The sequence below is a fragment of the Eublepharis macularius genome, chromosome 5 (genome assembly GCF_028583425.1).
Source record: "Eublepharis macularius isolate TG4126 chromosome 5, MPM_Emac_v1.0, whole genome shotgun sequence".
NCBI classification, from domain to species: Eukaryota; Metazoa; Chordata; class Lepidosauria; order Squamata; family Eublepharidae; genus Eublepharis; species Eublepharis macularius.
In genome coordinates, this window is record NC_072794.1 from 93,939,736 (window position 1) to 93,952,803 (window position 13,068).

General features: G+C 48.7%; 1 protein-coding gene across 1 annotated transcript; it reads right to left on the reverse strand.

The window, feature by feature from the left end:
* Positions 1-11,401: 11,401 nt before the first annotated feature.
* Positions 11,402-12,814, reverse strand: FOXD2 (forkhead box D2). Its single transcript, XM_054981252.1, has one exon. The coding sequence runs from the start codon at positions 12,812-12,814 to the stop codon at positions 11,495-11,497; it is 1,320 nt and encodes a 439-aa protein (XP_054837227.1). The 3' UTR covers positions 11,402-11,494.
* Positions 12,815-13,068: the final 254 nt, after the last annotated feature.

The following is a 13,068-nucleotide window of genomic DNA, read 5'->3' on the forward strand; positions in this document are numbered from 1 at the left end:
CCTTAAAAGATGTAAACAGGCTGATAGTTCAGCGTTTGCGACGTGGCTAATAGAAGACAGCTAAGTACAGAAAATAGGACGTCTGGGCAGAGGGCCCGGAGCCATCTAATTTATACGGTATGAGTAACCAGGAGTTGGTGAACATTGCAAGCACAGCAACAGAGGTCATAGTGGTTGGTTATGCTGAGATTCCCCTTCCCTCCCCCAGAAATGCTGCCTGGCTGACGAATTAGCCTTTGCCTCTTCTCGGGGTGAAGTTGACCACCGACCTTTCTGATAGATCCAATGGGCTTAGCCTGGGAGATGGGGCCCTGGCCTTCTTTGGGCTTGTGGTTCTTTAAGGAGCTTTTCCAGCGTGGTTGGCAGGCGCCTGGGAATTAGACAGGCGACTTTCTGCTTGTCCTGCTGCCCCGCCCGCTTGCAGCCTTTGAAAGGGACCTAATTCAGTCGAATATTAGATCATTATTTCCTAAGGACCTTTATGCCAAAATCCTGAATACAGAGAAAAGGAAGGCTATGCCATTGATTTCAGTGGGGCCTTCTTAAAAATTTACAACACAGTCCTATTGATTTTAATGGGCTTAGACGGAGTAACTCTGTTTAGGATTAAAATGTACAGAATGGAACAAATCGTTTTGTGAAGCAATTTAAAAGTGTACAAAGATACCTTGGTATTGCAAGAATCCTCCCTGTTTCTATACAGAATCCTCCTTGTTTCTATAATGTTGCTGTGCGCTTCACATGAGAGTAAAGCTTGCTGGGCTATACAAATACATGAGACGGGAAGACAAACAACAATTGCATCTTTCTTTTTGCTTTCTTTTTAAACTTTTTTTAAAAAACTGGGAAGAAATCATTTCTATGGGAAAGTTGCAGCTGTAGATTGGGTGACCAGTTTTCACGGGGAGAGACAAATTCATTGCGGAAAGGTTTGTTAAAGGCTGTTACTGGGGATAGCTAAATAGAACCTCCAGGCCAGAAGCAGATGCCTGAAAGTGACGAAGGCTATAACAGAGTGTCCAAAGGCAAAGCATTTGGCTGGCCAGTCCTGGGGGCTTGGTTTGATCCAGCAAAGCTTCCTTTTGAGTTGTTTTGATCAAATTAAAGATTGGAGCAATTACTGTTGTCAACTTGATTTAAGAGTTTAATGGGGGGGGGGGCTGCATTAGATAAGAAGAGCTAGGGACATTTTGTAGAGCTGCAGTCTTTCGCTGAGAAAGGAGGAGGAGAGACTGCTGGCCGGCACAGCGATCTTTGCATTTTTTCTTCTAATACTAATTTCGGCTTTACGTTTTAATTCTATTTTACAAGATGAACTTTGGCAAATACAAAACATGGCACTTTTTTGGAAGATATTTTAAATAGATTTAATATCTTTCAAGCAGAAAACGGGGAGTGAATGCTTATGCACACACATACACGCACGCACTTTCAACTTTTCTTCCTCCATTTTTCCCCTTAAGCAATCAAGCAGCTCTCAGGCTAAATTATTTGATCGATACTTGGCCTCCCTGGGGATCACCAAAGGCGATCAGGAGCCATTAGCTTCTGCATTTGAATTAAGTTGGAAGATCAAAGGCGCCATTATATACCAGGCTTCCTCTTGGCACCTGTTGCTACAGCTACTCAGAGAGCCTAATAATAAAATAAAACTAAAATAAAAGTGAACAGCGCGCCTAAGCCGCTGCTGGTGCTTGGATCCTGCTAAAAGGATAGCAATCCGAGGACTTAGGCGCAGGCTCTGCAGTGTAAAAGAAAAAGAAAAACCAACCATCCGTCCTACTATTCTGCAAGCCTAAACACAGATATTTCCTGCCATGCGTTTCAACCGAACACTTAATGATAACAATAGTAGCCTTCCTTCAAAGTTCCAGCCTTATTAAAGAAAAAGTCTCCCAGGGAGAGTCACACCTGTGCATTTAAAAGCACTTCTGACTCTCGCCTACTTTTGCCTTGATCCTGAAAAACATGTCTGCGGAGGTTAAATCCTACCGCTTATAGTGGCTGTCCTCCTGAGAAACACCCTTCTTCAAGCCCGCTGACTTCATTGGATTTCGAAAAGGTGTCGCTCTGTTTAGGACGGCACAGGGACTTACCTGACATTGCAACAGAGAAGTTACAAACTCAAAATCACTGGCTTAAGTCAGTTCTGAGGAGGCTGGGCGGGAATTTCTGTGACTGTGGTCTGCAACGAATAGAATCAACCGGAGTTCAGAGAGAAAGGTGCTGCTGTTTGGAAAATGTGTCGAGAGACCCCTTGGACCTAAAGAAGAATGCTTTGGCTTACGCCCATACTCTGTCCGAACAAGCCAAGCCGGGCAGTTCCTGTATTTCATACATTTGAAATCAAATCAGACTAGTTTAGAATTTATTTGGATCACACCCACAGTTCACATCTAAACTGGTTAAAAAGAGCATTGAAGGACGTGTCTCCCGCTCCCAAGGAACCATGGGAACTGCAGTTTTGCGCCCCCTTTACAGAACTGTGCTTAGGGGAGGCATTTGTTACATAGGGTTTAAAACAGCTTGTGGTTTCGGCGGGGCATCACCTGCACGGTAAGTGACTTGTGGTTTGGGCTGCCCTCTGCCCAAGATCGGGATTCTACGGTGGGGACGGGCCTTTGCTCCATCCCGCAGGATCTTCTCACTTTCGAAGACCACCGGCCTGGAGCCTGCCAGTGGGAGGCCCTCAGCCAACAACACCTCCCCCAAAGAAAGGGGGGAAGGGGGCAAAATGGTGGAGCCGTCCAGCTAGCGTGGACGTTTTTAAGTCCATTCCGCGTTTGCAGCGCCTCTTTTAATAATTACATTCACATGTTCGACAGCTCAGATTCCATCCAAACAGAAGCACTTCGACGGCAGCCTCTTTGATTCCATTAACTTCAATGGGACAAAGAACAGCTTACATTCAAACGCTTCGGTTCAGCTGAGTTTGTGGCTCAAAAGGCTATGAGAAAGTCAAGGAAAGAAAGAGCAGGAGAATGTCAGTGGAGCAAAACAGAGAAGGAAAAGTTATTTTCTTTAATAACTCCCATTAATCTTGCCTTAAATGACATCAAAAGCTTCTCTCCGAATCCAACAGAAAGGGAGAAAAAAATTAAAGCGCTACACATTCTCGGCTGACTGCACAGACCCCATTCTAAACATCCCTCGGCTTTGATTTCAACTGAAAATGTTTAGAATGTTGTAATTTACAGGCGAACTTGTTGACTTTACTTCGAAGTAAGTCCATCGCTTTCAAGTGAATTCACTTCCCATGTAAGCATGCTGGTACTCAGCAAGTGATCAGAACAAATATTTCTTTCCCAAATCTTGACCACGACCCGACTGTTGTCCTGAAAGACACTGACCAAGAGCCGCTTCCTTACACTTTTTGGATAAGTCACACTGATCCTTGTAGGGTTACACTAGTAAGGAATAGCAAGGAATACACTAGCAAGGAATAGTGCAATTAACGTGCCAAGGAGTCCCCCTATAAGTTGATCGCCTTAGCAGCATTAAGGGGGATCTGCAAAACCCCGTGGAAACATGAGGACGTCCACGAGCGCTGCAAATGCCCACGGGAGCGGGTGGTGCGCTTGTTTGGAATTGCCAGCTTGACATTAGTAGCGACGCTTCCTGGCAGTTAGCGGGGTAGGGTGGGCCAGCAACAAGAACAGCTTGGGCCGTAGCAGGGTTGTGCATCGCCCGAAGGAGCAGAGGAAGCAGCCCGCCCGCTCGCACCCACATTTGCTTCCCGGCAGCCAGATCTTTGTGCAAACCCTTCCTTTCTCAGCAAGCTAATCCTCGGCCCAGATCAGCTGTCGGCAGCGCGAGGAGCTGAGGTGGCTGGTTTAAAGACCCCTGGCGGGGCGGGGAGGGGGGCACTTCGCACATGCCTAGAGACAGTGGTTCACTTACTTCATTTAGTCCAGGCGAAGAACTGAAACTCAGGGCTGGATTTGGTTCAAAGTAGGCCTAAGCGAAACTGATTCTATTGCGCTGAGCTCAGCCGCGGGGTATTTCCTGTTGCGCATTTCGACCTCTGAGCTGTCCCTCTAAAACGAAAGCGGCGCTTATCAGTTTTGCGGATACAAGTTTCCCCTTCTAGTTCGCATTTTACATGGATGGGCTCCAGCGGAACATTTTCGTTGAGGGAAAGCGAGGACGGCTTTCGCTACATCCTCCCCTCCTCCGAACCTCCCCCCTCCACAAGAACACCACTTCGGAACACATTCTGCGGTGCCGCGGGAGGGGAAAGGCGGGGTTTGCGCAGGACCCGACCCAGCTTTGTAGACTGGGGGAGAAGAAATTTGGATTTTCCCTCTCAGGCGGTTCCTTATCTTGTGCCTGGCCTATTCAATTCACATCCTGGAACCCAGAAAACCTCTTTGTAGCTCAAAGCAATTTGTAATTGTCTCCCTCGGGCCTCCTTCCTTGGAGTAGCTCAGATCTAACGCAGCTCTTCTAGCACTCTTGACTCAAGAAAACCCTTCCTGTGGATCTGCAGCTTCCTTCTCTTTCCCCTCTCCCTTGAAAAACAACACGGTCTTTCTATCCGAGACCCCAGATTCGCGCTAACACACCAGCTACACCCCACGCTCCCTTGCCAAGAGGGAAAAGATGCTCTGGGAAATCTCCGATCTTTCAGAACTGCCGAAGGCCCTTCCTTCTCATTCTCTTCTTTACATTGTTTCAGTTCAATAGTGCTTGCCCAACCTAGCCGCTGCGCAAACGGAGAAAATCTGAGCATCTATTATTCCTTGTAGTAACTACCAGCGTTGCAAGCTGCCCCTTGGAAGCCTCCTTAGGAAGACGGGCCATGTTTTAAACGTCTCTGAATACAGTAACAAGAGCGCAGTCCCCCTTCTGGAGCCTTCCAACAAGTCGTTACGCATACGGGGAAAAAAGGAGAGAGACAGAAGAGGCTTTCCATGCCCAGAACTTTTTAAAGAAGAAACCAGATTCTTTTTTTAAAAAATGTCCCTAGACATGAAGGCAGTGGGTGGTCGCTGGGCGATTCCTTCCAGCCCTAGACCTTGACGCTGTTTAATACATTTCTGAGAAAAAAACAATGTACTTAATTAACTGCCCACCCACACTCTAGTGAAGAAAAAGTCCTTTTCAATAGGTTCGTTCTCACTGAAGTTACCGAATGGCTATTCTATCTAAAACAGCCATATAAATGTCAGGAGCACCTTATCTTTCTTGTAAGACTATGAAGACTATCAAATTTTGGATCCCATCTCTTAACCCAAAGAACCCCCCCCCTGCCCCCACCAACATGCCAACATATGCACAGGAGCAGCTGAGCCCTTTTCTATTCAACGAATCTACACATGAGTTGCTGGTTTTAAAAAAAAAAGGCTAAATTCCAAACAAATCTAACCCGACTGTTGTTTTTTTAACCACTGCAAAATTGCCACAGTCTGAACGTGTAGGACATTATTCATGGGAAATTGTAAATGTACCCCAAATCATTTTGGTGGAGTAGTAAAAAATAACAATGTATTTTTCCGAAGGGAGGGGCTGGTTTATAGTGTTTACCTAATACAGTCTTTCAGACACAAGGGCTTATTCATTATTAAAGTTCTCTTTTAAAATAACCCGTTGTATCCAAGTATCTCCTCAAAGGAAGGGCGCATTGATTTAAGAGAAAACAGCCCTCTATCCTTGATTCTTAAGAGTCACAACGGTAGACTTTTAAGATGGAATGAAACGGCTGCCATAATTAAGGCATTAAATCTACCGTGACGATTTTTGCGCATTATAACGGAACAAGGGCTACGGGGCTTAAAACAAAGTATTCCCTGCACAGCGTTTCACACACAACCAAATTCACGCTCCAAACATTTTTCCAATTCTGGTTAGAAACAAAAGATACAGTCAAGGGGGCTGCGATCCTGACCTTCCTAATTCCCAAATCACTTTCAAATGCGCCTGCAGGCTTCTGGTGGTGGCAATAATGGGAACCAGAAGAGGCCAAAAGATGATCCACTTAGGAAAGAGAGGGAGTCGATTGTGAAGGGAAAAGACCGGGACAAGGCTCAGCGCCAGGAAGAAAGGTGCTTTCTCTCCCAATCTTGGATGATTAAATATCTTGCTGTTTCTTTACTCTGTTCGGTTTAAAGGCCAGAACTCAACAAGAAGACATTCTCTTGCACTTCCACAGCATTCTCGACTGGAGACAAGACAATGCATCGGTTCACTTTTCAACTCTCACTGAACAGAACTCAACTTAGCAAGCTCATATTACCCATTCCAGTTAATAAAGAAAGGTAGGGAAAACGACATCGCCTTCTAGCATAACATAGAACCAAGTTCACTTCCCTTTGAAATACATGGTTTTTGTTTTAAAAAATCCTATTGTTTTGAACCATCCTTAGTCCCTCCATCATTTTAAAATGCATTTTTGCAAATGCATCTATCCAAACATTCTCTGAACAGGCAGTATATAAATGCTTTAAATGAATAAATAATAAACACTATGGTAATCCTCCTAGATATTCAGTCCTCCGAGATACTCAAAAACAGTGAACATGTTTTAGTTTGACAGTCGCCTAAGGGATGGGGAGGGTGAGTGTACGGTTTAAATCCACTCCTAATATTCAACCACCGCAAAGAAAAGTTAAGGGAATCGGGCCCCTTGAAATCAGCTTATCCTCCGTATCTGCGGCCTGGCTGCAGTTCAAGAGAAGAGCTAGAATTCAACCAATCGACTCCCGGTGCTCTTACTTGAGGCCAAGTAAGTTTAGATCCATCCCTTTCGCTTAACGGGCTGCGGATCTGGTATTCAAGATGTAAGCTGCCGCTTCTTTCGAGAGCAAAGAGAGCACATTTACCAAGAGAAAGAGAAACAACCATCCCCTCATGTCAAAACGCTAGCAGAAAAGAAAGTGGTGGGTCAGGGTCACCCCACGGGTTGGCCTGAAGGTAAACTCTCTGTAGTCATCTCTTTCCACAGCCGAGGACAAAAAAAACCAGCCTTTCGCAGAGCCGGGAGAGAGCGAAAAATCCCTGTCGAAGGCCCGGGCAACAGTCAAGGCTCCTCCCCAGCCCATCACAGACCCTCTCATCAAAAGCCGGGATGTGCCCTACCTTTCGCGACAGGAACCCCTCCGGGGTATTAAATGGTTCAACCTACTTCTTAAACCCCGTCCTTAGGACCCTCTGGGGGGAGGGAGAAACAGCGATTTGCGGACAGGGGGGAGAAGACTTCCTCCAGGTTCTTCAGCTGAAGTCCTCCCCGTTTACCAATAAAAGCACGGGGACCTTTAAACGTCTGTGGAAGAAGAGCGTTTACTCCGCGTGATTGTGCGCTGATCTAAAAAAATTAAACAGAAATCATCACAGGCTCTTCCTCTACAAATGGGAGATTAGGTGAAATCTAATCAATTTCCCTGATAAATACTTTGCAGCTTGAACGAAAGAAACTCAAAACAGAGATTCTCCCCACCCCCTTCAAACAACTGCACAGACGCCTTTCTTAATGTGGTGTGACTCTGAAGCGAACGGGACTCCCCAGAAGATTCCTGGATCGACTTGCAAGCACAGGTCTCTCTCCTTACTGCGTTAACATGTGAAAGATGTTATCACAAGCACAGTCCCGCTTGTTTCGAAAAAAAAAAGGGGGGAGGAGGGGAGACTATAGAACCTCTCGGCAAAGGCGAAGCCATACCGGTCTGCGCACATCTGATATTCTCACGGAGTTCTGAATCCAACAAACTACACCTGGCAACTGGGTTTATACTGAAATAGATGAAACTCAGCCTCTAATTGAAAAAAGCAAAGAAATAGAACAAACGCCTCCCCCCATCAAACCGCATCACCTAATCTGAAGCCTCCAGCTGCCGCCTGGCCTCCCCTATTGTTTCAGACCAACCGCACTGGTTTCCCAAGGAGAGCGAGGTGTGCGGTGGCCGCTAAAGCGCTCCTCGGTGGAGACTCCACTCCTCTCTCTGATTCAGCCCAAGAGCTCCCAGGCTGCAGTCAATTTTCAGGCCACTTACTTTGCAATTGTTCCACTGAGGCTCCAGCTCTGGAATAAGCTGCTTATGCATTACAACCTTTAACCCCTGAACTCAAAGTCCTGGTCCTGCCTCCCATTTTGTGCGAGCTTCAGTTTATCCTGTAGCTGAAAATCTGGACTGTTTGCTTCCTTAGATCCCCGCTGAAATGTGTGTGTGGGGGGGGGGAGTCATTCAGGATTGCTTTCCGAAAGAGAAAATGCTTGGCACAGGGACGCCGTTTTAACTCGAGTGGCTAAACATTATGCTGGAGGCAAGCTTGAGGCGGTATTTCTGTAAATACTTACTTAAGAGTAACCCTCACTGAAATCAGAGGTACTTACTTCCAAGAAAATATGGAGAACCTTGCGCTGAGAACCTTACCGAGCTGAAAGGAATTAGTTTTCAAGCATACCTAAATATAATGGAAATGCATTCATTGGAATCTATTTGCACATTTAGGATCGCAGTGTCAATCAACATTAAGCCAAGTTCTGCGAGGGAAACGGTGTGGTCCACGCTACTCGTCTTCCTAATCCCCAAGAAAAATCTACATATTGGTCCTCAAATTGATTTCACATGCCGGATGAATCCGATTTAATCCAAAATGCATTTTCGGAGCCAGCTGCTTGCTACCAAATAATCAAGCGACTGAAATATCCTTCTTGCCTATTCTAGAAGGGGAGTTGCATGCACGACTTTGAGGTGCACCCCTCTCTCACACACACACACACACGCATGCTGTGTCCCCAGTGTTTTACAGCTACACCGATACAGAAAAAGCCAAAGGAGAGGGAAATCGCTCTGCCTACAGTCTAAGGTAATCAAAGGCTGCCGAAGGAAATGGGCCAACCAGCCTTCTAGAGACTTGCTTCTCACAGCAGTTTAACAATTTGGATAGAATCCTGGGGACTAAGAAAAGATGGCGCGTCGTAGGGGTGGGGGAGGAAAGTGGCAGAAAGAGCTTGGGCTCTCCGTCCCATTTGCCACCATGTGCTCAGCAATCTGGAAAATAGATTCATTTGCCTCCTTCTCTTTTCTCCCCCACCCTTCACTTTCCATGTCCTGCCTTGTAGTCTCTTTTGTGGGGACTGGACATGAAAGGAGACGACCAAGTGTCTGACAGGAGATCGCTTTTCAAAAGCAAATGTGGGCCAGAGGGAGACGCGAGACCGCTCGCTGGGCCAGCGGGGAGGGCAAGACTCTTTTCAAGCAACAACATCAACAAACTGCGCTGAAGGCTTGTGGAGAGGCTGGATTGAAAGACAGATGGAAAATGCTACAAGAATCCGTCTTTCTTCTTTGCACCCTCCCCCCCACACACACACACCTTTATAGACCGATCTCTATGGGAGAGTCCATTAGAGGCGCGTAAAAGCTAATAAATGAATATTTTAGATGGGGGCTTTGATTTGATTCATTCACTTATTCCTCCTTTCAGAGTCGTTTAACTGAGAAATTGACAAGGCAGCCACTGTCGGAGAGATTAGGGGAAGATATTGAAGCTGCCCATTTTCAATTTTGGTCAGAAATGTAAAGACGTTTCAGGACAAGGACTGCACAAGGCGGGACGTCTGTTTACTTTGTAGCCTTTTTCCCTGGCACAAATTAAGGCCGGGATCTCGGGTTTCAGACAGTCAATCCAACCCTTAGGAAAGCTCAGAAGTAAAACCTTTCCATTTCTTTCCTCCCCCCCCCCTTCTTCCATGTATCAACATTTCCAACCAAAACAAAAAGGGGAGCGGGAGTATAATTTTCATCCTTTAGGAACTGCTTGGCAACTTCGAGTATTTTCCGAAAACAAGAGTTTAATTGGTTGCCAAGTGTAACACCAGAATTTAAAAAATAGGATCAGAACTATATTTTAAAAGTTGGTTTAAAAGTACCCGTTTAAAAGAGAGAGGGACAGAACAATATACTTGAAACCCTGACCAGTATGGAAGAGAAGGAAAAGTCTAATTTCTAGTGGTTTTGCTGATGGCCTGTCTTTTCCTGCAAGGGGAAGCTCAGTTCCCAAAGTGCTTTGTCCTGTTTATTTCAAAGGCACTGGCCTCCTCCAGCTAAGTTTCTCAGGGACCGCAGACGAATTTGATCTCCTTGATACAGAGATCCAACTTTAACTGGATTGTGGGTTGCAACCAAACTCAGAGATTATTAATATCTACCTTAAAATTATCGTCGGTAAACCAGGGGCTTCTGAATAAATGCTGGAGTTCTTGGGCCTCTATAATGCATTGCTGAAGCAACTCCGGTTACTTTTTCTTTTTTAAATAATCGAATCGAATGTTTTCCATTTTCCATTTAGGATTTTAGCGCTCTGCTCTTAAAGTGAGCTGCTCGCTCGCTCCCTCCCTCCCTCCCTCCCTCCCTCGCAGCCAACAGCAAAACCGACGGGGTTCCTTTTAAAAGAGTTCACAAACATTTATTAATTTACACCAAAGGTGGACAAAAAATTACGTTGCCTTTTCCACATCAAATTATTCACAATTCTTTCAATAAAATAGGAAGGGTGAACAGCTAGTGGGGAGGGTTAAGCGGACTCTGGCGCACATTATATACACACAAATCAGTCCAGATACACAAGAAACACACACGTTGAAGGGGCGGAGAGGAGGCGGGTGATTGGGTAATGGAGGACTTCCTGATCTCTCGTCATCGTTTAAGATTTGCGCTTGAAATGTGGTTTTCGAATGTGTGTGTGTACGTGTGCATACACACATGCATATATACATACATGCATACACATACACACACACCCTAACTTTCCCTTTTTAGGAGACAGTGACTTCCAATATTAACTTCCCACACCAGCTATCAAGAGAAGTGCTCCAGTTGGTAAACAGACCCTTTGAGATAAGGGGATACAGGCAGCCACCAAACAAAAGAAGCATCGCAAATTCTCCTTTCCTTGTCAAGGGCAAGTCCGGTCTACCGCCCACTTCAACCCAAGGCCTTGCAGGACTGCAATTTTAGGAGCATGTCTCCGTAAATTGAGTGGGATTTGCGTCCGAAGAAACACGTAAAGGAAGTGCTGCAATTGATCGCTTGGTCCTTGAACTGGACTGCAGAGCGGAGTAAAGGAACCCCCACCATATCGGCAGATTTACATACACAAGACATGATTTTCAAGACTTTCTCCAGGGGAGCTCCGTAGAACATTACGGAGCTTTTCCAGACCTTACAGCCACCATCTAAAAGACAATATTTGAAGGACAAAAGTTTCAGGGAAGCAAGACCCGATGGAAATCGCTTCCACTTGGATAGTTTAGGGCTGCAGTTTAGAAAACTATTTTGCCAGAACACCCCCCCCCCCATTTTTTACAGGTTACATTGGTGAAATCTTCCCCACCCGGAGAAACCCCCCTCCCCTAAATTAAGCAGGGTGAAAGAAAGACGCAAAATCGATGAAGACGCCAAACAGTCTCAAAAAAGGAAGAATTCCTACCTTTGAACACACAATAGGAGGGAGAGGGGACAGAAAGGAGGGGGCTGGTGGGGTCGGGGGCCGTTTAAAAGGGACAGCTGTTGAGGTTTGTGAGTTTACTGGAAAAGTTCTGCCCGGACTGCAGAAGGGGATCGTGGGCCAGGTTCAAATGGCTCGGGATGGGCGTCAGCGCCGGAGAAAGCATGGCCAGGACCTGCGCTTGGCCGCCAGCGTGGCCCGCCTGGAAAGGCGAAGCGGGCGCGCCAGTGGCGCTGCTACTAGACGGCGGGGGGGCCGCGCCGCCGCCGATGATGTTGTCTATGGAAAAGGAAGGCCTGTGGCCGGCTCCCTGGTCCGTCTTAAGGCTCTGCAGGACGGAGGCGGTGGGGCTGAGCTGGCCGCCCGGGTAGAAGGCTTTCCTGCAGCTCAGCTCGCCGCCCAGGAACGACGAGAGGCCGCCGGAGAAGACCGACGGGGAGGCCGCCGAGGCCGCGGGGCCCGGCGGAGCAGGCAGGGCGCAAGGCGGAGGCTGGAAGGGGAAGGTCCCTGCCGTCGCCGCCCCGCCTCCCGCCGCGGGGTGGTGATGGTGGTGATGGTGATGGAAGCTCTGCAGCTGCAGCCCGTAGTTGTAGCCGTAGGGTCCGTAGGCGAAGCCGGGCAGGAAAGCGGCCGGGTCGGCGGCGGCGCGCAGGAGGAGGTCGGGAGGCTGCGGGTGGAGCTGCTGTTGCTGCCGCTTGAAGCGCTTCCTCCGACGCAGGAAGGAGCCGTTGTCAAACATATCGGCAGATTCCGGGTCCAGAGTCCAGTAGTTGCCCTTGCCCGGGTTGCCCGGCTCGCGGGGGATCTTGACGAAGCAGTCGTTGAGCGACAGGTTGTGGCGGATGGAGTTCTGCCAGGCGGGGAACTTCTCGCGGTAGTAGGGAAAGCGGCCGCTGATGAACTCGCAGATCTCGCTCAGCGTCAGCCGCTTCTTGGGGCTCTGCAGGATGGCCATGGTGATGAGCGCGATGTACGAGTAGGGCGGCTTCACCAACGGGTTCTTGCCGCCGCCGCCCCCGGAGGCAGCACTTCCCGACGACGAGGCAACGGAAACCGCAGGCGTGGCTGCAGCAGCCACCCCGGTAGCAGCAGGTGGGCGGCTGTCCTCCAGCGCAGGCTCCGGGCCGGCCTGGGCCGGCGAGGGCTTCCCCCGTGCCGGCGGCTCGGGCAGGAGGCGCAAGTCCTCTTCGTCCTCCTCGTCCTCGTCGCTGAACTTGGCCGGGCCATGGTCGTGCGAGGGCCCCACCACGTCGATGTCGCCGTCCTCCACGTCGGACAATGCCTCGTCGTCCTCGTCCTCCTCGGGCGAGGGCGCCGCCAGCAAGCCGCAGGGTCTGTTGCTCCCGCCGCTGCAGCCCAGGGTCATGGTGGAGCTGGTGCTGCCGCTGCCGCGGCTCTCGCCGGCTGCCGGCGCTCCGCTTGGCCACCCCCTAGCGGCTGCGCAAGGGAGGAGTCCCAGGAGGCGGCGCCACCGCCTCCCCGGCCTGGCGGAGCAGGGCACCCGCGCCCCCAGAAGTCCCTCCCCGCAGGCGGAGGGGCAGGGCTATAAGCCGGCCCCGGGTGGGGAGACGCTGCCTCCCTCCCGCTCAGCTCCCAACCGCTGGACCTTCTTGCTGGCAC

Coding starts and splice junctions, on each gene's coding strand:
- FOXD2 (XM_054981252.1), bottom strand. CDS start 12,814: ATGACCCTGGGCTGCAGCGGCGGGAGCAACAGACCCTGCGGCTTGCTG.